The sequence below is a fragment of the Vombatus ursinus genome, unplaced genomic scaffold (assembly GCF_900497805.2).
Source record: "Vombatus ursinus unplaced genomic scaffold, bare-nosed wombat genome assembly UNPS02014821.1, whole genome shotgun sequence".
Lineage (NCBI taxonomy): Eukaryota > Metazoa > Chordata > Mammalia > Diprotodontia > Vombatidae > Vombatus > Vombatus ursinus.
In genome coordinates, this window is record NW_020954599.1 from 11,358,822 (window position 1) to 11,384,624 (window position 25,803).

General features: G+C 40.5%; 1 protein-coding gene across 1 annotated transcript in view; it reads left to right on the forward strand.

Moving 5' to 3' along the window:
* ARHGEF38 (Rho guanine nucleotide exchange factor 38) overlaps positions 1-25,803 on the forward strand; it is a 122,088-nt gene that overhangs the window by 91,995 nt on the left and 4,290 nt on the right. Inside the window, exons 7-13 of the mRNA XM_027837300.1 lie at positions 1,411-1,544; positions 5,454-5,558; positions 7,558-7,680; positions 13,249-13,560; positions 16,062-16,205; positions 17,216-17,414; positions 17,687-17,946. Coding sequence (XP_027693101.1) covers positions 1,411-1,544; positions 5,454-5,558; positions 7,558-7,680; positions 13,249-13,560; positions 16,062-16,205; positions 17,216-17,414; positions 17,687-17,946 — 1,277 coding nt within the window. The remainder of the gene's footprint in view (positions 1-1,410; positions 1,545-5,453; positions 5,559-7,557; positions 7,681-13,248; positions 13,561-16,061; positions 16,206-17,215; positions 17,415-17,686; positions 17,947-25,803) is intronic.

A 25,803-nucleotide genomic window follows, 5' to 3' on the forward strand; every position in this document is an offset into this window, starting at 1 on the left:
ATGTCACTAAAAACTTGTAGAAGGTGTGTGTGTGTGTGTGTTGTGTGTGTGTGTGTGTGTTGTGTGTTGTGTGTGTGTGTGTGTGTGAGTGAGAGACAGAGAGAGAGAGCGACAGAGACAGAGACAGAGACAGAGAAAGAGAGTTAGAGAGAAACAGAGAGACAGAGACAGACAGAGACACAGAGACAGAAACAGAGAAACAAAAAGAGAAAAAGAAGAAAGGAGGGAAAAAAGAGTAAGGAAAAGGGGGAAAGGGGAAGAGATGGGGAGAAGGAGGATGAAAGAAGCTTAAAGGGTAGAGAAATGGGAGGAAGGGAAAGAAACAAATGGTTGTGGCCAGATCATTTGCAGCAGTGGGAGCCCAGGACAGTCTGGAGAACAGAGGAAGATGGATCATGGTTGAAGGGGGAGCCCATCAAGTACAGCTGATTGAATTTTTTTAAACAAGAAATACTACATTGAAGTGATCAAGTGTAATAGTACAGACTACAAAGTTAGAAATAAGTATATAGTTCCATATGAGATTCATAGATCACAGCATCTAACAGCATCATATCTAACCTTAAGCTTAGGCACAATATGTAACTACCTCCCTGGTGTGATTTGAGGGGTGCCAAAAGTTCTACTTGGCCTTCAACATTGGCACCAATTAATTGATCAGAATTGCTAGTTGATCTTCAGCACTGAAGAATCGCATTTTAAAGTTTAAAGGAAAGGCACAAGAGGATGGAAAGTCTTGGGTTGGGTAGGGGGCCAGTATGGAGGCACACGGAAGGATGGGTGTGTGAGGAACTAGGATGAGTTCCAAGGAACAAAGTTGGGAAGAGAAGAGACTCAAAAGAAAAAGGTTTCCCACGTTACCACTCATCCGCTGATTCAACAGGCATTCATGTTGCCAGGTACTGGGCTAGATGATAGAGAATACAGAGCAGAACGAAATAGTCCCTCCTCTCAAGAAGCTTATATTTGATTAGGGAAAACAATATGTACATGACAAGTAAATGAGAAATACACACAAAGGAAATGTAAAGTGGTTTCAGTGGGGACACAAGAGTGCTAACAACTTGGGGAAATCAGGAGAGGCCTCCTGGAGGCAGTGGCACTTGAGTCTTGAAGTTAGCTAGGGATTTTGAGGGGGCACAGTAGAGGAGACAGTGGGGTGAAATGTCCCATGGGGGAGCAGTAAGTAGCTCAGCTTACCATCTTGCTGAGATCTGGACCTTCTTTGAATCACATGGCCATATGTAAAGCCTGGACTAGAGGGCCTGTAAGGTCCCTTTCAATTTAGAGAGTCTGTGATTCCTTTATTTCCATGTTATTTTACCTAATTCTCCTTTGAAACCTAAATGGGAGTGGGCACATACACCCCTTCTGTGCATCTGAACATATCAGTGGGCTCTTCTCTTGCAGTTCTGAAATACAAGAAGAATGATGAAGATGAATCCCTCAAAGACAAGTTTTCCAAACTGAATATCCATTCAATTAGCAAGAAATCCAAAAGGGTGACTAATCATCTGAAGATTTTGACCAGAGGAGAATCTCAGGTAGTCATTTTTCTTATTTTAGAGAATTTGTTTCCTTCCCATGTTGGTTCTTACTAATCAGATCCGTCCCTAGCGTACTGGGAATGAATGTGATACATAGCCCAGGTGGCCTCATATTTTCAGAGGCCCTGAAGTGTTGGCATTGCACATGAGCATGCATGTACACACACACACAAACACACACACACACACACACACACACACACCCCATTTGGTAATAACCTTCCCTTTTAGATCTCACTTAGTATTTCATTTGGTAACCCTTTAATGCAGAGGTGTCCAACACTCCCAGCCTGCCCCCAACACTCCAGAGTGCTGCCAGAAGCAGATTAAAATGTTTAACAAAACAAATGGAAATACAAAAAATATAGACAATGTTAGCATACGGTTTTCTAAGTCAATATGTGACTCCCGGTGATCTTTATGTATGACTTAATGGTCCCCATTTCTATTTGAATTTGACATTGCTGCTTTAATGTACATGATTATTGTGAGGAAAGCGTGTCCAAAGAAATATTATTATCGTATTTCTTTATGCAGGTCATCACTTTCCCAACAACTTAGAGTCTTAGAAAATAGCCGAGACCAAGAGGTTAATGACTTTCCCAAGGTCCCATAGCCAGTATGTGTCAGAGACAGGAGTTGAATCCATGTGTGCCTCCAAGAAAGGCCTCCAAGGACCACTGTCCATCCACTATGTCATGCTGCCTCTCAAATTAATAATGATAATAATAATAATAATAATGATTTTGATGATAATGTAACATTCAGATAGTGTTCCAAGACTGGCCATGTGCTTTATACATTTTATCTCATTTGATAAGTGTAATGATTATTACTATCTGTGTTGGTATCTTATCTTTTCACTAGATGGTAACTTTCTTTAGGAATTCCCTTAGGTAAACTTTGTATCTCTCCCAACACTTAGCAGAGTGCTCTGCATACAGTAAGTGGTTGATAAATGTTTATTGTATTGCATCATATGTCTCAGACTAGGTGGATCACTTAAGCCTCCGTTTCCTCATCTGTAAAATGAAGGGTTTAGACTAAATGACTTCTAAGTTCCCTTGTAGCTCTAAATAATGAAAAAGCATCCACTTTCAGTCCATAAAGGAATGGTGAGGATGAGGGATGAGAACTAGAAAAGACAAAACTCTATCAATTGGTAGCAAAAATGTCCCAAGGTACACATGTTGATGGTGTCCACATTCATGCATTGCTTGAACCAAAAATTGGGACTCGTGATCTGACAAAGGGTACTCCTTTTTTTTTTCATAGATTTAGAGCTAGAAACAGTCTTAGAGTCATTTAGCCCAAACCTCTCATTTTATAGAAATGTGAACAGTAACCCACAGACAGGTCAAGAAGACCTGAGCTCATATCCAGCCTCAGACACTTTATTATTTCTCAACTTTAAAATGGGGTTAATAATAGCATCTGCTTCACAGTGTTGTTATAAGGATAAAATGAGATAATATTTGTAAAATGCCTGAAAGTGCTTAACATATGCTTGTTTCCTTCCCATAGTGAGTGATGATAAGAGGCAGACAAAGGATTTGAATGAACTCAGGTCCTCTAGTTACCAATTCAGTAATCCTTATACTGACCCTTCTCTTCTCCTGTTTCTCTTGAAACTGGGACCATCCCATAACAAATCTAGAACTTGTGGCTGCCATACATCTGTTCTTTGCCAAAGTGAATCCTCCTTTCCTTTCCATATTCCTTACTCAGACCATGTGTTTACCCTGTGGGGTCTTCTTTTCCCAACTCAAAGCTATATTTGATATTCCATCCTGTGTGACATTTGTCCATATCCTCCCACAAATCCTCAATGGGGTCCCCAAAAAGCTAAGGACCTTCTTTTAGCTCTCTTGGCTTTGAGTAAAACAGCACATGGGCTATCAGTCTGTTATTTTTCTTCTAGGAGACAAAAAAAGCTAGTGTGTTTTAAGTTGCATTAAGAAAAATCAGATTTTGGTGCTTCCACAAAGTGGACAAGACAGCGGGAGAGGAGATGAGGCAGCTCTCACAAAAACGGTTGTAAGTGGAAGCCATCACCTTCAGTGAGAACATAGGCTATGTTTCACTTGCCCATGCCTCAGCCAGAATGTGACAGTGGTGGGGTTAGAACTCAGTACTTCCTGCCTCTTAAGTTGGTTCTTTATCTATGCAACCACCTTGTGTGAAGGGTTAGCCTCAGAGCTAAAAAGCCTACCCTCTGACATAGACTGGATATTCAACCAGGAAGAAGTTATTTAGCCTCTTAGTGCCCCAGGCTAGCCTTCTTAAAATTGTAGGTTACAGACAAATTGTTGCTTTACATTAGTTTAGGAAGTTTTCACACTGGGAGATCCTCTACACCCCTGAAAATACAAATTTAACTCCTGATTTACTCCCCCCCAATAAAAAAAAACCCTTAGCATTTTGTAGGTACCCAAGAAATACTTCTTTTTATTCATAATAATAATAGATGATTGGTACTAAACATTACTATGTTAAACTAGATAACTCTTAAAGTCCTTCTAGTTCTAAACCTATATTCCTGCAGACTCCAAGGATCCATGATATTGTCAGTGTGTGTACTATCCCCATCAACTCAGGTCACAACCTGCTTATAACTTAGAAAGTCTTTGTGAGTTGCTGTGGCCAAAAACTCATCACTTTATGGCCAATCCAGAGATAAGCCCCTCCAGACTTAGCTAGGCTAACAATATTAATAATAAAAACCTACGTGTTAAGGTTTGCAAAACACTTTACAAATTTCTCACTTTATTGTCACAATAACCCTGGAAGGTAGATGCTATCATTATCTCCATTTTACAGACGAGGAAACTGAAGCAGACAATGGTTAAGTGACTTGCCCAAGGTCATGTAGCTAGTAAGTGTCTGAGGCTGGAACTGAATATTTGTGTTGCTAACTCCAGGTCCGGTGCTCTACCCACTGCACCACCCAACTGCCCCCATGACAGATGGCCCATATCATTCATTGCTGGCCTCACAGAGGCATCTATGGTGTAGTGAGAAACAATGCTGAATTTGGAATCAGTAGACCACAAGTATATAATAAAGAAAAATACAGTTGTTGCTAGGCACATTTAAAACATGGCAACAAAATATATTAGCCTATGATGTATCACCAGGTACCATAGGATAGGGCTGTGCCAATAACCAAACTCATTTTTTTAGGTGATACCACCAGTCCCGCAACATGAGCTGCTAAAGGAATTAACACATAGTTCTATAAGTACAAACCCAGGGATGTTCTAGAAAAAACCTTTGCATGCTCTACTAGAATACAGTGACAGATCAATAAATCCCAACCAATAATGTACCCATTGGCAAACTTTTGAGCGGGGCAGGCTAAACTATTAGACAGCTTTGGACAAAATTAACAGAAAATAAGAAAACTGATAAACTGCCTATTTAATGATTAGTTCAGTACATGTTCCACCACTGGGGTGATTTCACATATGGTAATTGAACATCAATCATATTTTGGTGACAGTGATAAAAATGTCTCTAGACATTCAGAGCTGTGACTATGGTCGGGTGACTGGAACCTTGCCACAGATCTGAAAGTCCATTTGCAAGGGTGGCATATGCTTCCTTTTGAGCTCCTTTTCAGACTTCTGTCCCCACACATAGCAGTCTTCTGCAAACCATGTTGCATGGCATCCTTTTCTCACCCTGCCACCACAGCCCTTAACCCCTACCCTCATACTGAGGGTTTCCTGACATGATAGCACTCATCCTGGGTAAACTGTCCTCTATGCCCTTCCTCATTCCTCTTCAACTCAACTTACCCTGGGGACCCACATGTCCACTTATCACTCTGTCCACACTGGTTAACATCACCAGGAGATTTTCTTTTATGCCAGAAAAAGTCAAAATAATGAAAATATATTTTAGGTAAAAGACAGCACCTTTAACAGAGAAGAAAAACTGTTTAGACATTTAGAAAAGACTGTGAGGAATTGTGTGAAGAACATTTCATTCTGCCTTCAACACATCCAGGTGGGTACTTCACAGTTATTCCCAATGTTTCCATGATGGTGCTCTTCCCCTTTGGTTGGCATCATATGATAGTGTTGGCTGTATGGTCACCTATGTGATGCCATTGACCCTGTGAGATTTGAGGAACAGACTGATTATCTAAGGCTCTCAGTTATGGGATTATCAGTCTGAAAAAAAAATACTATCTAAGACTTTCAGCTATGGGATTGTCAGTCTGAAAAAAATGCCTTTTTTATGATGGTGGACGTTCTAAAGGATGCTGAAAATCCACAATGTCACTGAGAGTAATTAGGATGCACATAGAAAATTCATATAATTTCAGTGATATCAATCCGTAAAAAGCTGATTAAAAACAGTTATATAATGCTTTATATGTAGTCATACATACATACAATCAAACCTCAACTTTCACAGGGGTAATGTTCCTAGAAAATGGCGCAAAAGTCATAAACACAAATGTTAATACATTGAATCTATGGGAAATAAGAAGTTAGGTTACCACAACCACCAAAACTTCAATCTTTTGCTGCAGATTGCTGAAAATATGCTTTTCTGCATACAATTCTTTATAACACAGCATTAATTCTGATAATAAGCACTTTTCCCAATACAGTAACCATGAAATAACCCATAAAATGCAATACCCAAAATAAAATTGGTAACATACAAAACATTTTTTCTTGCTGGCAATTCCTTAGAATTTTGTACCTTTTGTGTTAACATCTCAATAAAAATAAACAAAACTGATTTCAGAGAATATTCACTTTTTATAACACAGGCCATTTACAGTACCATAAATACTGAATAGCAAGTAAAATTCTTAAAATGAAAACATTTTTTAACCTGAATCTTACCACCCATTGTGTCAAATGGCAGTGTGAGGTCATTGTACTGTATACTATATTGCTATAAACCTCTCTACTTGGCCACCCTCTGAAAATCAAAGAAGAGGTTGCTGGGATTTTAGTTGCTGCTGTTGGAAGATGCTGAGACTAAGAAGGTCTCAACATCACCTCTAACACTGGAGATCATGAAGGAAGCATCAGCTTGAAATAATCAGTCAGCCACATTTGCTTCATGTGTGGTTTGAGAATCCTTAAGGGTCTCCAGCCTACAGTGACTGCAGACATCTTGGCATGAAGTTTATCTAACACCTTTATTTTCTCACTAAGCCATGGGCTTTGAACCCAAAGGACTTGTGCTATGCTTTGGGGGCATAATTGCAACACAAAACTTGAGTTTTAAAGGCAAACAGTGAAAATATGTAACAAATGCACTTGGGGTTCTTTTCAATGACAGGGTGAACCAAACCAGTGTAGGACTTAGTAGGACATCAGCCACTCCAAAAACTTGCCCCCATTGGCCCTCTTATTTGTTTCTCCACTGCACTTAGCCACCAATGCAAAAGTGAAAGTGAGGTTCCTAATAAAATCACTTAATGCTTGAAGTTGCAAAAGTTAAATGTGCAAATGTTGAGGAATGACTGTGTGTGTGTGTATATATATATACATATATATATATATATACATGTAATACACACATATAAATTTTTAACATTTATATGTACCAGGCACTGGGTTAAGTGCTGTACAATTATTATCTCATTTGAATCTCACAACAACCTGGGTGTTTCTCTCCTATATGCCTCTGGAGATGAGTCAAAGGAAACTAGAGATTCCTAGATGTGAAGATGAGGAGGGAATGCATTCCAGGCATTGCAGACAGCTGGTGCAAAGCTGATATGAAATTGATTGGGGAAAATGAATGAGAAAATATTGGATGGAAGAAAGACAGTGAGAGGGGACAGGAAATTAAGAAAATATAGATATGAGAGCCATTAAGACATTTGGCATGTGGAATATAGATATGGGTAGAATTGGTTCTCAGTGGTTATGGAGGCAATTTGCATGGGTTACAATGAAATCTGTCTTTGTGAAACATTGAATGATAATGACTGGAGGACTTAACACATTGCCAGCTTTTCTTCTTTGTGTTTTAGGATGCCATGCCCCTAGCTGCCCAGACTGTGACAGAGCTGCATGTTATTTCATATGACAAAGATGCTAAGGGCAGTGACTATTCAGCCTCCCTGAGCAAGGCCACAAACCCCTGTGAAGACTTTGTAAGTTCTTCAAACCCACGGATAAATGAAAGCTATGGTGTCAGGTTAAAAGAGTATATTTCTTTATCACTAAAACATGAACCTTTCAACCGTAATTCACATCAAAACTGTGGGTTAGGGAAGATATAGATGTCAAGATATCAGGAGACTTTCTGAAGGAACCAGTTTAATCATCAAAGTTTTAAAAGTGGATTAGTGAGGTTATTTTTTAACTGTGATGTGAATTCAGGAGAAACCCAGATTGTATTCTTGGCAGAGGTCTCCTGACTTGTTTAAGTCAAAATTTGGCTTTTTTCTCTGTCTTGCAAGGATTTGTTCCAAAGTAGTCTTACAAGGATTTATTATTTCCATCACTCTTTTTGAAGAGTTTATAGATAGTGCTCACATTGAGTCTACATTAAAATAGGAGAAAATCACATAATCTCTTATGGTATACGCTTTTAACAGCGGTTAATGGCGGACTATCATGGTGACATATGACTATAATCCCTGTTCGGGGAGGTGACTGGGGAGGGGGGGGACTGAGGTTAGTAGAATATTAGAGCTCAAGACCAATGAGCTACAGTAGGTCTGAAACTGATTGGGTGTCCATACTAAGTCCAACACAATATGGTAAGCCCTTGGGAGCAGGGGACCACCACCATACTGCCTAAGGAAGGGAAAACCAGCCCAGGTTAGAAAAAGAGTGGGTCAGAGCTTCCATGCTTAACAGCAAAGGGATTGGACCTATGAGTGGCCACTGCCCTTCCAATGTGAGCAAAGTAGAGAGACGCAGTTTTAAAAAAAAGAAGTTGATAATTGTTTATATTAGTATATATGAATTTAATTAGATTCAAGGATTTATTAAGCACCTTGGGTGACAGGCACTGAAAAAGACAAAGAGAAAAGTAATATGGTCCTTGCCCTTGAGAAGGTTATATAGACTGCTGGAGGTGGGAGTGAATAACAGACAGATAAATAAAGACAAAGCATATTAAAAAAAAAAAACCCAAGAATGGAATAACATGGTGGTGAGAGTGTGTGGGGGGAATGAGAGCCCAGCAACTGGGGGAATCAGGAAAGGCCACTTGTAAAAGGATGTACCAAGAGACAGAGATAAGGAGGGACAGAATTGGGGAGAATAACCTATGCAAAGGAACAGAGACTGAAGATGGAATGTGGAGTATTGTGAATGTGGGGGGGGGGTGATGGTGAAATCAGTAAATAGTAGTTGACATTTATAAATCACACTAATGCTTATGAAACATTTACTTACATCATTTCATTAAATTCTCACAACAATATTGTGAGGGAGGAGCTATAATTACTCCCATTTTACAGATGAGGAAGTGGAGATTGAAAGAGCTGAAGTGACTTGTCCTGGTTCACACATTTAGTGAGAGTCAGAGGCATGATTCCAACCCATGTCTCCTGACTCCAAGTCCAGATGCCTTTCCCATTAAATGATAGAATCTCGTGCAACACAAAAACCCATGTATCTTGAATACCTTAGCAATTTTGCTAAGTTGATAAAATATTTAGGTGGTGGACTGAATATAGGTTTTAATTTACTTTTAAAATTTATGCTGAATATATATTTTAATATAAGATAAAACATTAATTTTAATTTAGTCTAAGTTTTAACTACATTTAATTTTGACTTAATTTCATGTGGTTCTGTGAGTAATTTTGTTTAGTGTTCATTGGATTTTTTTTTTGGTGGAGTCAACGGTTCTGAAACTTATAGTCTTAGAATAGGGAGTTCCTAACATGGGAGTCTATGAACTTGGTTTTTTAATAAACTATTTTGATAACTGTATTTCAATATAATTGGTTCCTTTTGTAATTTTATGAATTTTATTTTATGCATTTAAAAGATATTATTTTTATAAGGAGTCCATAGATTTTACTAGATTTCCAAAGGGGGTCCATAACACACAAGAAGGTTAATAACCTTACAGTATTGTTTTTGTTTTTGTTTTTTGCTAGGTAATGGGGTTAAGTGACTTGCCCAGGGTCACACAGCTAGTAAGTATCAAGTATCTGAGGCTGGATTTGGACTCGGGTCCTCCTGACTACAGGGCCAGTGTTCTATCCACTGTGCCACCTAGCTGCCCTGATAATCTTAGAGTATTGTCTGGGAAATTGAGAGGCCATGTTACTTTCTCCAGGTCACAGGGAGGACAAGGTCAGAGGTAGGACTTGAATAATGCAGTTTGCTCTGACTTGAAGACCAGATTTCTGTCCATTCTGCCATGCTTCCTGTCTCATATTCAGCTTCATATAGATTATATACTTTGCTACTTTAAAAGAGCATAATTGCATTGGTGTATGTGGACATTTCTTTCTCTGTCATAGATCATACCCCTTTCCTATTTCACAAATAAATGTAATCAGCCTATGCCCAATCTCCTGGCAAGGAGTCCCTCTGAATTTCCTGAGATTGGTCCTCATATGACAAACATACAATTCATTAATAACCTGTACGTAAAGCCTGACCAGTTTGATAAGACCTACCATAGTGTCACTGGCATAGCTTACAAGAGCCCAACGTCCCCAATACACCTTGATAAAACGTGGAAAAAACACTGGCTACAGGGTCACAGGATGTGGATTCAAATCCCATTTCTAATGCTCTCTACTTGCGCATCACACTTTAACTGCCTCAGTTTCCTCAGCTATAAAATGATGGAATTGGACCAGATGGCACCTGAGCTCCCTTGGATCTAAGATCCTATGAATCAGATATTAGTGGGAGGTGTGTAATTTTTAAAAAGTAATATTATTTTATCCTCTATTCTCCCCACTGGGGGAAAAATGAGGATCATACTATATTGGGCTTGAAGGTAGGAAAAAGTCACTGTCATCCTCAAGCTCAAATTCTCTAGGATGGGCCAGAAGGCTGCCAAGTAGAATAAAGAGAACCCTAGACTTAGCACAGGAAAACTTGGGTTCATATGTCTGCTCTTCTGTTTGCTGGCTTTGTGACCTTGTACAAGTCAGTTTTCCCCTCTTTCCTCAATTGTAAACCTCCATTTCTTCATCTATAAATGAGGAAAGCAATATTTGCACCTCCTACCACATAGGGAAAGAATCAAATGAGATAACCAGTGTGAGATATTTGGGATTGTAATGCTCTATATACAAGCACACAATTTATTCTCTTAGAACAAAAATGTCAAGCAGAAGCAAGGAGCAGCAAAGTTCCTGAGGGCCTCTGAACCAGATTAAAATGTAATTGGGAAATGTTTAACAAAATATGTAAGAATAAAATACAGCATAGATAATGTTAATTTGTGGTTTTCGAAGTCAACCTGTGATCTGTGGAGATCATTTTCACTTGAGTTTGACACCACTTCCTTGGAGGATGTTGGAGTCACTATTTTTGGTCACACCTTCAATAGCAAAAGTTCTCCAAGGCTTTTATGTATAGGCCCATAGGCACCATCACATTCTGCAGAACTGTCCACAGGTTCATGTTTTTAACTTCTCTTCTGCATGGCTTCAAACCTGTCCACTGGAAAGATCCATGCTATCAGCCCCAAGATTAAATGCTTTCTCCCTGCCCTGCATGGTCATCAGCGAACCTAAAGCCCAATAATCCTCAACTACCTCACTGCATAAGAATAATAGTTTTATATATTATATATAGGGATGTGTGCGTGTGTAGACAAAGAGACCGATGAAATGAAAGTGGGTATCTAGTAAATAGTCTGGACTCTGCTTTCCTCCAGATAAGGCCTTTGGGCTCTTTCTATTTCCCTGGTGCCTCTCTATGTGATTATTAGGTGATGATTACAGAGGTGTCTAGGGCACCATCGTTGATTTGATCCCAATTAGTTCCAGCAGTAGGCCATTTCCCTATTTCCTAGTGTATCAGATGTTCATGTCTATAGGTCACTTGGAAGAGGTAGGAAATGCTACTATAATTACATTATCTGCAAGCTCCAGACAAGACACGAACAAGGTAATTTATCTCAGACAAATTACATAAAATTTTCCCTTGGCCAAAGGACGCATTCCTCTCCATGGAGATATATATTGATTATTTCTCATGCTAGTAATCAAATCTTAATCAACGCTGCCCATGTTGCCTGATGCCAATAAGAGATTGGTTTCCCCCTTTCCTGCAGATTTTCTGAGAGTACCAGACAAAGCTAGCAGGAGCCATTAGAGATAATTAATGCAGCCAGCTGTGGCAGGTGCTGTTTCCCTGGGGTTGTCTTCTGGATTAAAGAGAGATACCAGGTCAAAGGTTGTGATAAGATGGTGATGAACCTAGGGTTCAAAGATTCAGAGGTGGGAGGGACCTCCAACACCACCAAGTTCCACCTTTTCATTTTACTGATAAGGAGAGCCAGACAAAGGAGAACTGAATAATTTGCCTAGATGTCACAGATAAAAAAAGAGGAAGGTGAGATCTGAGCTGAGAACCTCTAACTCCAGAGTTTCTTTCCATCAGATCACATTGCCTCTTTATACATATGTTCTTGGGTGCAACCTCTGCCATGAAAAAGCCGAAGTGAATAAAAGCAAAGTGGGGAAGGCAGCGTGCCAAACCCCAGGTGCCCTTCAGCACACAAGTAGAAGAAAGGGGATGGGAGAACATAGCCAATGTTAGAGCAGCAAGTCAGCAATAATGTTTGGTTGTGCATCATGGAGTCAGTGTAATGTGATGTAAAATGGCCTCAGGACAAATGCTCTTAACATCAACATGATCTTGCTGTGGAGCCAAAAAGGAGTAGGAAAAGTCAGAGGGTCTTAAATGGCACTTATTTTGTGGTTAGTTTCTATTACAAACAATATCAGATATGACCAAAAAAAAAAAAAAAAAAAAAGGAAAACACCTATGTCAAGATCTTCCCAGGGATGCTGTAGTCTTATGGGAGAGAGGATATATGGACAGTTTCATGACTCTGAAGTGTTTCCCAGTGTCACCAGGGTATAGAGAAAGAAGCGAGAGGCTTACTTTATGACTCACTCATCACTCCTCTGCCAGTAGCATTGAGAAGACACAAGAGGGAAGTGGTATTTGTGGAGACTGAGCAATGGTATGGGAGAAAACAGGAGTTTGGGAAGGTGCAGAAATTAAGGTGCAGGTGCAGAAATAGCTGGGGGGAGGGTGAGGAAAAAAGGAATCGCTCTGCAGGAGGTGATTGGAAGTGTGGGAAGAGAGAATTTCAAAGACCAAAATCACAGCTCATGAAGAAATTGAGAAGAGGTGAAGGAAAGAAGGGAGAGGAGTGAGGTTCAATGGAGGAGTATTTCCTTCCATTCCTCTCCTCTTTCTTCCTATTTTTTCTTTCCACTCCCCCTTTCCCCCCTTTTCTAGGGGTTGAGGGTATTGGGAATGGTTTGGATCGGTATGGGAACTCCTCATTCCAGTTATCTTTATCTCTCACCCATCTCATGTCAAGTCCTACATGAGAGGCTGTCAATCATCTCATTATCAGTCCTATTTCCCCCCCTTTTTCCTGTTTGCTGACTTCCCAGGAGCCTCTAGGGAGCAGGCAAATCCACTGAGAGCGTAGCTGGACACAGTAACTGCTTCTTATTCTCTCTGTAACTGGACTACTTTCGCTTTGGCAGGTGGCTCACTTACACAGGCTGGTCCTAACCCCACTGTCGGCCCTGCAGTCCTTATTCCCAGGACCCCAGAAACTCATCCAGAAGCGCTTTGACAAGCTGCTGGACTACAATGGCTACCTGCAGCGGGCAGTGGGCGACGACTCAGACCTGGCCAGGAAAGACTACGAAGCCCTTAACGCCCAGCTTGTGGAGGAGCTCCAGGTGTTCAACCAAGCTGGTCGGCAGGTTCTGCTGAACTGTCTCTGCTGTTTCATCACCCTCCTCAGGGATCTGATGCTCATGGGCCTGAAGCCTTATTCCACAGGCATGCCAGTAAGCAAACTCTTTCTTTCTACTTGGGCTGGAAGCAGCTATTAGAAAGCATGCACCTGTGAAATAAAGCCAGTTGTCTGTTCCCTTATCCTCGCCCCCACCAATAGCCTGATTTTTTTTTTTTACCTTATCTCCCTTCTCTACAGGCAGCTAAAAGAGAGCTTCCTAGTTCATATTTGCTGTGACTCCCCTTAGTATTTCCCTTGTAAATCTTTTCTCCAGATAGCAAGGGCATTGACCAACCCAGCCACAAAGACACCCTACCTAACTGCCAGACACAATCAGTACTTTCAATTTATCTTTTGTATTCTGTTCATGCATGGCAAGGCCTAAATGTTAAATCATAACTATTAAGCTACACATCCAAAAAGACTATCTCAGTGCAATAACAGAGGCCAGATGAATGTCAAACCATTCTTTGTTAGGCTTTTGTCCTTCCCCCAGGGAGAAGATCCTGAAATTGGGGGGTGGAAGTGGGGGTAAGGCACAGTCTCTATTGGGTTTTATTTTTTTTTCTCTTTGGTGGAATTAACTCTCAGTTCTTTATCCCATTAGAAAGGTATGAGAGTGGGGTCAAGAGAGATCTGAGTTCAAACCCTCACTCTGATACTTAGCTGTGTAACCAGGGGCAAGTAACTCAAACTCTCTGAGCTTTCATTTCCTTATCTATTAAACAGGGATAATTGCACTATTGTCTTGGTGGGGGGCGGTGGGAGAGATACAAAACTTAAGTAAGACAGGCTCTCTGTAGTCCATTAGATAGATCTTCAAGATTACAATATCTTGGAATCTATTTCCATAAGACTGAGAGTAAGATCTCACTTTTCTTTAATGATCTCAGTCGCTATAAGTCAGTCCATTTTTTCCAGGGGAGGGGGCAGCATTTCTCACTCAGCTGTACTTCTGGTCCCCCCACTAGGAAGCAAAAGACCCAGATTAGCAAAATATTCAGAAAGGGGCTAAAGCTTCACATCCACTATTTTGATGAGCTTTTCCTAGAAATTTTTCTTACCTAAAACTAATTTCACTCTGTTTCTTTAGATAATCACATTTGTGGACTTTAGGAAAACTGAATCAGCGTATGCTAGCTGTCTTCTATGTAGGGGACAGCTATAGAAAGTGAGAGAGGGAAGAAGGAAAGAAGGAAGGAGGGAAAGAAGGAAGGGAGGGAGGGAGGGAGGGGAAGAGAGGGAGGAAGGAAGGGAAGAAGGAGGGAAGGGAGAAAGAATGGAAGGAAGGAGGGAAGGAAGGAAAGAAGGAAAGGAGAGAGGGAGGAAAGAAGAAAGGAAACAAGCATTTATTAAGCACCTAACATGTACCTGGCACTGTGCTGAGTACTTTACAAGTGTTATCTCATTTCATCCTCAGAAAAGCACTCTAAGATAGGCACCATTATTATCATCCCCATTTTACAGTTCAGAAAATTGAGGCAGAGGTTAAGTGACTTGGCTAGGGTCACACAGCTAGCAAATTTCTAAGACTGGATTTGAACTCAGGTCTTCCTGACTCCAGGCCCAGCACTCCAAGTGGCAGTTAAGAAAAGGTAGGAGTAAAATCAGTATGATGTGGTAGGTAGAAGAAAACCTGGGTTCCAGTTTTGTTTTGTATACAAGTCACTTAACATTTCAATGCCTCAGGCAATTCTCTAAGACAATACATTACAGAATAGTGGGTAATATACATTGACATAGAGAGTTTCCTCTCTGGCACTTCCTTATATCAATGAAATCACCTGTCTTACCCCCCAAAACAGAGGAAGCAGGAGACCCTGGTAGTCTATGATTAAAATCTCCCCAACACCTACTCCTTTATTTTGTATTTAAAATTCACTATGTATTCTTTCCCACCTATAATACATGCTGGCTGGGTGAACGGGCAAGTTCTTTAACCTCTAAGCAACTCTCTAAGTTGCATAGGAGGTGCTAACTTTATTAGTAAAGGGAGTTTGCTTCTCTGGGAGTTCCCTATATCAATGAAAATGCAGAAAATCCTGTCCCTACCCTAACTTACACAGCTGAGCAATTCAGAGTCAAACAGGAAAAAGAAGGACATAGTTTGGACAAAACTATGAGTGAGTTTAATGCTTTATGATAAGGGTCTTAAACCTTTGGATGAGAAATGGGAGGTATCCATGCACCATCCATTTGCTTGGAGAATTCAGTGATAGGGGACGGATGATCACTGTTTTCACTGACTTCTAACTGAAATCTAACATTTCGTTCTATTAGGATGTAAGTAACCATTATTCGGTGCAGGGTCCATAGGCTTCACCAGCCTCTCAGAGGGGTCCATGACACACAGAAGAGGTTAAAAATTTCTACTTTGTGGGAATTGAATTTCCTCATCGCTTTCTTTGGGTTTAAAAATGTTATGCTTGTAGTATTTGCTCATCACAGTCTGGCTGCAAGTGATTCAGTTGACATGGGCAATGCCACTGTTTATAGCCTGTGTTATGTCATCTACACTTACCAGGGCTCTGGGATTCTTGCTTTATTCTACAGTTATCATTGCTCCCAACCAGCATCAGTGAAGCTCAAAATCGGGTAATAGAAGAGGTTCATAGCCTGAATTTTGTGAAGGATAACAGTGCAACTTTTATTGAAAGGAAGCTGAGCTTTGAAAAGAAGAAACCTGTGCCCATTTTGGTGAGTTTGGCATGACCAATGATGATGATGGCTGACAAGACTTCACAGAATTCATGTCTTCTATGAGGCACAAAGCTTTGGGGCCAGTATTTACACATGTTCATACATAGGTGTTTGCATGTTGTCTACCCCAGTAGATTGTGTGTTCCTTGAGGCCAAGAAGCGTCTTTAGCCTCTTTTCGTGGTCCTAGCACTAAGCACAATGCCTGGCGCATAGTAGGTACTTAATAAATGCTATAAAATCTTAGGGCTGGAAGGGGCCTCAGAAATCATGTGTCTACACCACTCCACCTTACCCCAACCCACCTCCAGGCAGAGAATGATGGTTAGCATCTTCTCCCAGATCTCCAAAGAAGATTTACAGAATGAAAAGTACAGAATTGTAAGGACTCTCAGAGACCATCTAATTCAAGCTAGATCTGAACAAAAACTCCCCCTCTGTTATGTATGACAAGCAGTTATCCATCCTTGGCTTGAAGATCTCCAGTGATGGGGATCCCATTCAATAATTTAGTTTTTTTTTAATTTTGACTTTTAAAAATTCATCTATGTATTTTATTTTCTTATCACCTTTTCCCCAAAATATATCCTTCCTTTCTGCCCCACAAGGCATCCTTTATAAGTAAGAATAAAAACAAAGGCAGGGGAAGCAATTTAACAAAGCTAAATAACATATCAACCTACTCTGACTGTATGGCCCCCCCACCTACAAAAGAGGGAAAGAAGGATGCCCTATTTTTGATAATGCTTTATTAATATGTTCCAAAAAATACTGCTTTCGCTTTCAAACGACTCTTCTCATCCCAACCAATAGAACCTTCCTTTTCAACAGCAAAGTATGGAGTAGCAAAATAAAAGCCTTACTTGATCATGTACATCTCACACCTATAGCCTATAGACCTATAACAAATAGAACTAAAGTCCATTGGATGAGAGGTGCAAACCATCTACTCAGCATCCATTTCCTTGATTCCCCACAAAGATGCATTTCTCTACTCCTTTCTTCCCAGGCGGAGATGCCTCGTCAGATGGAAAACCACCGCTCCCAGCTTCTAGCATCCTACAGCCTGGAGGCTCTCTACCAAGCAAAGCGCAGGTGTAATGCTACACAGGAACATGACATTGACCTTCTGGAAGGGGAGCTGGTAGCTGTCATTGAGCAGAAGGATCCCTTGGGCAGTGCAAGCAGGTGGCTGGTTGACACTGGAAGTGAGTATGATGCAGGAGATGCCCCCAAAAAGGACAGCGGGAAAAGAACTAAGCTGCCAATCCTACCTCTGATGCTTACTCTCTGCGTGACCTTGAGCAGATCACTTAACCTGGGTGGGCCTCAGTTTCCTCATTTGTGAAATGAGGGGATTGAACTCGTTGGCTTCTGAGGTCTGCTTCTAGTTCTTGATCTAGGATTCTTTAAAGCTGAGGTCTTTCTCTCTCAGGGCACTTCCAAAATGTCCTTTTTCTCTTCTTTCCTTTCTGTCTAGTCGCCAAAGGTTATGTCTACTCGTCCTTTCTGAAGCCCTACAATCCAGCCAAGGTGCAGCAGACAGATGGGGAGCACAGGTTCTGTGAGGAGGACTTTGATAACATCAGCCTTTTTGTGTCTTCGTGGCCTGCCAGCCACAGCATCCCACAAACTCGGGAAGAGAATGTAAGCGACAGCAGATCCTCTCTCAATGGCATGTGCGGAAAACCTGAAGCAAATGGGGCTGACACTGACTCTCTCCAGGATGGAGATGAGCAGGTGAGAACTTGTCCTTGTAAACCACCAGCAGGGTGGGGCAGCTAGATGGCGCAGTGAATAGAGCACTGGCCCTGGATTCAGGAAGACCTGAGTTCAAATCTGGCCTCAGACACTTGACACTTACTAGCTGTGTGACCCTGGGCAAGTCACTTCACCCCATTGCCTCGAAAAAGAAAAAACAAACAAACAAAAAAAACCACCAGCAGGCTATTTGGAACATGAAAGCTCCACTGACCTTCTGCTACAAGTCATCCAGGGTGATATGGCCTTCCAAAAGCAATGAAGGAAGCCCTAGCTACTTTACAAATACTATCTCACTTTATCCTCACAATAGTCCTGTGAGGTAGGCGCTGTTATTATCCTTATTCTGCAGTTGAGGAATCAGAGGCAAACAGAGGTTAAGTGACTTGCCCAGGGTCACGTAGCTAATAAATGTCTGAGGCTGGATTTGAACTCAGGTCCTTCCTGACACAGCAATCTACCCATTGTACCACCTGGCTACAGTCACGAACATTTCTAGGATTTTGTCATCTTTCAGTTCTTGGTTTTTTTATTTAGGTATCACTTGTCCTGTCTTCTCCACCCAATATAAGCAATCTAGTTCTGACCAGATTGCCACCAGAAACTAGGGAATACAACCTAATTCCCAAAAGAACACCGTCTTCGCTAATGTCACTGGCAGCAACCAGCCTTGAATCTCTGCCTACTGTAAAAATGAAACTCCCTGACATGACAGCCAAGAGACTGTGGTCTAAGCTCCTGTGCAAAAGAACAAGCTAGATTTCAGGCTGTGACCTTCTGTTGCCTCTTGGTAAAAAACTGAATGCAAGACAGATGTCCACATGATGGACACTAGCCTTAGATCTTAGATCTGGAGGAGGCCTGAGAGATCATCCTGTCTAACGCTCTCCTTCTCCATCGCAGAAATCATTCTTGATTGGTCAATAGTCAGAAGAACTTTGAAGTACGGAGAGGTTAAAATCATACAGCTAGCAAGTGGCTGATCTGTCTCTGTGCTCTGTCCTGAGACTGCACCACATGACCTTGTCTGATTATTGACAAATCAAGGATGATTTTTTTTCAATTAAGAAAAGTCAATTTTCTTTTATTCCTACCTTCCCGTATTGAAGAAGAAAAATAAAAAACAAAATCCTTGTTTTTATATATGATACATAAACACATAGTATATATGTATATATATAACATATGGTATATATATATGGTAAATGGAAGTTAACCCCAGAAAGAAGAGATAAATATGCATAGCCAGGCAAAACAAATTCCCTCATTGATCAGGTCCAAAAAAAATATATCTCTTATTCTGCACCTTGAGTCCATCAGCTCTCTATCAGCATGCTTTATCACGAGTCCTCTGGAAACACTGGTTGGTCATTGCATTGATCAGAGTTCTTAAGTCTTTTCAAGTTTGATCAAGCCTGCTTCTTAACCAGCCTGGCTGATTAAAATGCATGATCTTCAGTTGACTGTCTCTTTTACACCCTCTTTTGCTTTCTTAGTTTTGGTCAGAGATACTAGAAGGCCATGTCGAATTATGGAGTAAGCTAATTTTACAGCTATTAAAAGATGAGGCATGTATTCCTGAGACAATATGCAAATATACATTCCCTTAACCCCACGGTGCAATTCCAGAAGTGACCATGGAGGGGTCAGGGTTCATTCTATGGAGCTTCTGTTAAAGTCAGACAGAGATCTGGTTCTTTGACCCAGGTCAAAGAACATGTCCAAACTCTTTCATGTTGAGGCCTTTGGGGCAATGAAAATAGTTCCCTACTGAGTAGTCTTAAGAATATATACCATTTGAATTGTCATACTTTTTTTCTCCTTTGGTCACAACATGAAATGCGCGGTTTACCATTATTGGAAAATAGATATCCTATGAGATTTCAGATTTTGAAGGTGGACGAAACAATAACAACCATCACAACCACAACAACTAGCATTTATATATAGCCCTTTACAGTTAATAAGGCACTTTCCGTATATTTTTTTATTTAATCCTAACAACAACTCTTTGAAGTAATTAGGTATGATTATTAACCTCATTTTACGGTGAGGAAATTACGGCTAAGAGGGATTAAGAGATTTTTTGAGGCCTAGATAGCTAGTAAATATCTGAAAAAGGATTTGAACTCAGGTCTTCTTGACTTCAAGTCTAGAACTTCTGCCACTGTACCACCTGCCTAGATTAACTGTAGCATCACATTGATTCATTCAAAATTATTTAATGATCATAAGGTTCATTAATAGCAATTAGATAGCACTTTAAGGTTTATAGCATGCATTACATGTGTTACCTCATTTGATCTCATAACAACCCTGTGTGGTAGGTGCTAATATTATCCTTATTTTGCAGATGGGAAAACTGAAGCTTATAAAGGCTAATTAAGTTATCTAGGGACATGTAGTTAGTATCTTAGGCAAGATTTGAACTCAGGTCTTCCTGACTGTCCAGCATTCTGTCCAGTACACCACTTAGCTGGACTAATTGTAATATTTCATTGTTGTTATAGTTCAGTCGTTTCAGTTGGGTCCAATCTTTGTGACCCCACTTGGGGTTTTCTTGGTAACGATATTACAGTGGTTTGCCATTTCCTTTCCAGCCCCTTTTATAGATGAGAAAACCTTGACAAACAGGGTTAAGTGACTTGTCCAGGGTCACACAGCTAGAAAATGTCTGAGGCCACATTTGAACTCAGGAAGATGAGTCTTCCTGACTCCAGGCCTGGCATTCTATGCACTGTGGCGCCACCTAGCTGCCCCAAGTTGTAACATTAAAAAGTATTTATTGAGCATCACCTTCACAAAGTACTAGTTGTTGTACAGATGTGAAACTAGGCTCTTGAAGTTCATGCCATTGGTGGGAAACATCTGGCAGGCTCCAAGTATAGTTCTGGCAACAGACGATATTTACGTAGCCTAGCTAAGTATAGAGAGGCTCATTCAATTATAGGCTGACCCCTCAATGAGGATGAATTCCTTTTCTATGAAACCCGTGAAATGAAGAAAAATAGATGATGATCCTCAGGCCTATATGGCCCTTTTCCACTTCTGAAGGGACAGCATGTCATCATAGTGAAAAAGAGAGTAGTATCTGCAAAGAATCACACAAATTTTTAATTGTCTATTAATATTAACTTAGCCATTGGAACTTTAGAGGTAATGCGGTACAGTGGAGTTCTCTCCTTGACCCAGGAAGACCTGGGTCCACAAGTCCTATTCCTTAAAAACACTGCCTACATCACCCAAGGGCAAGAGGTACAACTTCTCAATGTTCTAGAAGACTCCCTAAGACTACGTATTGCAGAGGAGGAGCTGACTTGCTTTGGTAGGAGTTTTCTCATCTGAGTGTTTTCCATACCAACGAAATAATAGAACTAGGTCGTAACCCCATCGGTATTTCGGTCAGTCAGTCAACAAGCACTTAGTTTCAAACACGCTAAGTGCTAGGAAAAGCAAGAAAGGCAAAAGCACTATATATATATATATGTATATGTGTATGTATATGTGTGTGTATGTATATATATGTATGAGTGTATGTATATATGTGTGTGTACGGAGAGATACAGAGAGACAGAGAGAAAGAGAGACTAAATGAAAGGAAACCTCAGAGGGAAGGGATTAAATTGTTCAGTGGCCAACAGACGACATACTGCTGGAGGAACTGAATTGTATCAGTCTTTACACTCTTTTTATAAAGGAAACTACAGTACCCAAGAAGTCCCAGTTAAATGGAAGTGTAGCTCACAGTTTCTCCATGGAGAGTAAAAAAAAAAAAACAAAAAAAAAAACGAAGTGGTAGAATTGGTTTGGTCATGCATTCCAAGAAATAAAGAAATATAATTTCATGGGACATTTGTTCACCTTATATTTCAGTGCTCATAATAACTATTTGCAAAACTATCGCCATGAAAATGATCATAGCCTATGTATGCATCCACATTTGTTGAGAGGATGAGGAGGTAGGAAAAGTCTATGGAGAAATTTGAAAAAAACTCTTCATTAAATCCACTCAGTGACTTTAATGCAATGGCAGCTATAGAGGAAGGTGGAGGTGGGGGTGGGGAATGCACTGGAAGATGTGGTTCAAGAATAAAAAATGAGAGTTCAAAGTCTAGAAAAGCCTCATCTATGTTTCATGAATGAGAAGTTAGTGGTACAATGGATAGAGTGCAGGGCCTAGAGTCAGGAAGACCTGAGTTCAAATTTGGCCTCAGACACTTACTAGCTGTGTGACCCTGGGCAAGTCACCTCACCTCGTTTGCCTCAGTTTCTTCATCTGCAAAATGAGCTGGAGGAGGAAATGGCAAACCACCCCAGTCTATTGTCAAGAAAATCCTAAATGGGGTGAGGAAGAATCAAAGATAACTGAAAACAGCTGAACAGCAGCAAAATGTATCATGAATATGTGATTCATTAAAGATTTGAGAGATCCTAGAGTTGGGGAGTGCAGATAACAAAACAAAAAATGAAACTGATTATATTTTAATTGACAGGAACTCATTCCACTAGACCATGAGCTCCTCAAGAACAAGGACTGTTTTTTTGCCTTTCTTTCTATCACAAATGCTTAGAACCGTACTGGGCACATAGTGTAATAATGCTTAATAAATGCTTAATGACTTGACAAATGAACTCATTATTAATATGGGAGTCATTCTCAGATAGTAGGGGATCACCTTGCTGCCAGAGATATCTGACTCAGATTAACTACATGCTCAGGAAACAGGGATCAACAGATATGATTGTTGAATCACTCAGTGACAGCGATATTTTGTTATTTATTTATTTATTTTGTTTTGGCTAGGCAATGGGGTTAAGTGACTTGCCCAGGGTCACACAGCTAGTTAAGTGTTATGTGTCTGAGGTCGGATTTGAACTCAGGTTCTCCTGAATCCAGGGCCGATGCTCTATCTACTGCACCTCCTTGCTGCCCCTGATATTTTAAAGATTGTGTAAAATAGGGAAGGTTTCTTAAGATTGAAGAAAGATAAATGTTTTCCTGATAGACTAAACAAGGAAGAACCACAGGCCAATGAGCTGGACTTTGATTCCTGCAAAAACTCTAGAATGGATTGTAAACTGTATGGACAATAAGCATCTGTAAAAGGAAGCAACAATTAGAAAGAGCCAGAGTGGCTTCATAAAGGTCACATCACATTCGTGGTAGTTGTGGTTGTTAAGTTGTTTCAGTCACGTCCAACTTTTTGTCACCCCATTTGAAGCTTTCTTGGCAAAGATACTGGAGTAGTTTGCCATTTCCTTCTCCAGCTCATTTTACAGATGAAGAAACTGAGGCAAACAGGGTTAAGTGACTCGACCAGGGTCACATAGGTATTAAGTGTCTCAGGCCAGATTTGAACTCAGGTCTTCCTGACTGCAGGCCCAGCATTTATCCACTGAGCCACCTAGCTGCCCATAGATCATGTTAAGACTAACTCTATTTCCTTTTTTTTGATAGAGTTAATAAATCAGTAGGTTAAGGAAATGTTGTCAATATAGTTTACCCTGATTTTTGTAATGCTTTTGATGAGGTATTTCATACTATTCTTGTGGATAATCTGGTTAGATAAATTAGCAACCAGCTGAATGGCCAAACTCAGTCTATGTTTCATGAAGATTGGTTGAAGGAACTTGGGATGCTTAGCCTAAAGAAAAGGACTTGTACCCTCAGGGTGTACAAGATAGCTGTCTTTGACTATTTGAAGGGCTGTCATGTGCAGAAGGGACTAAGCTTGCTCTGTTTGGCCTCAGAAGTTAGAGCCACAAGAAATGAACAAGAAAGAACAAAAAGGTCAATTTAGGTTTGATGTCCTATCCCTAGGGGCATTTTTGTGAATCTTTGCAATTTCCAAAAGGTGTTCCTTACAAGGACCCTAGGAAATAGGGAAGACAAATATTATTCTCCCCCATTTGAAAGATGGGAAGCTTGAGTAAATTGTCCATTGTTGCACAGCTAATAAGTGTCGGAATTGGAAGTCCAGCTGAGTCTAATGTTCTTTCCACGTCTCCCTGCCTCACTGGCTCCACTAATGAGATAATGAAAGATGCTGTTCTTCTAAAGTCATTCCTACCCAGCCCTCTACCTCCTCCATTACCCATAACACAGACAAATGAGGTTTCACATCGAGGCACCCTCGTCTCAGGAACAGAAGTGAGCCCACTTAGCACACCTGTGGACAGTAACCATCATTCCCAGACCTGGGGAGGCACACAAATGCCCACCAGGAAGATGGAAGGACAGAACAGGAGATAGTTGGGAAGAGGAGGTCAGCAACAATGTAAGATTCCCTCTCAAGAAGCCACGGGGCTTTAGTCTATTCTAGGATCCTTCAATTCAGCAGCAACAGACAATATACGTTAAGGACCATGTTCTAGGTGCTGGCAATACAAAGATGGAAATGAATCAGTTGCTGCTAGAGCTTACATTTTACTGAGTTATATAATATGTGAACAGATAAATAAATACATTTTGAGCTGAGAGAACATCAAGGACATGAAGGAGCATAGGTTTATAGGCTCATAGATTTAGAGCTGGAAGGGACCTATATCAAGTCTAACCTTTCAGAGTCTAGGGTAGGGGTGGGGAACCTGTGACCTCAAGGCCTCATGTGGCCCTTTAGGTCCTCAAGTGCAGCCCTTTGACTAAATCCAAACTTCACAGAACAAATCCCCTTAATAAAAAGATCTGTTCTGTAAACTTGGCACCACCACCACGATCATGACCACCACCACCATCACCACCACCAACAATGAAGATTTTATTTCCATTAATCCTAAGTTTGCTTCTTTGCAATTTCCATTTCATTTCTCCCAGTTTTGTCTGCTAGGGCCAAGTAGAACAAGTCCTATCATGTGTCAGCCCTCCAAAAACTTGCAGATGTCTATAATGTTTTCCCTAAGCCTTCTCTTCTCTGGGTCTCATTTCCTCCCACTAATCCTCATCTGGCAGAAGTTTGAGGCCTGTCACCATCCTTACTGCTTTAATCTGGTTGCTCTACAGCTTATCAATGTTCTTCCTAAATGTGGCCTCTAGAATTGAACACTAAACTCCAAGTAGAATCTGACCAGGAAAGAGTATAGAGGGAATATTAACTCCTTAGTCCTGAGTGTGGTGTCTCACCAAATCCAGTGGAATATCATGTTGCTGTAACATGTTGCCGTATCACTTGGTCACCATGTCACTGTCGACACACACTGAACTTAACACCCACAAAAACTCCATGATTCTTGTAAGATGCATCTATCTTAGACTTCTGAACTTGATTTTTTTTAACCCAAATAGAAGTACTTATCACTATTAAGTTCCATCTTGTTCAAATTGGTCCAATGTTCCATCCTGTCAAGATATTTTCGAATCTTGACCATCATTCCACGTATTAGCTATCCCTCTTAGCTTTGTGTCTTCTATCAATCAGAGAAGTATTCCATCCATTTCTCTAATCTACACACTTTTAAATCTGTTATATAGTGCAGGGCAAGTTCAGAATTCTGTGATAATAAACTGGTGACATCCTTCCAGGTTGACACTGACTAATCAATGACTATTCTTTGGATCTGGGTATGCAACCAATTGCAAATTTGCTTGCTCAGTTTACTTCTATATTTTCCACAAGAATAGTGTGAGAGATTTGTTCGGTGTTTCGTCAAAACCTAGGTAAATTGTAGTAGGTGTCCTTGATTTTCCAGTCTGGTAACCCTGTCAAAAAGATGAGGTAAGCATGGCATGATGGGCTTTTATGAAGTCATGCTGGCTCTTTGTGATCAGCTTTCCTTTCTAGATAGTCACTAAGTATCCCTTCAATAATATGTTCTAGAATTTTGTCAAGAACCAAAATG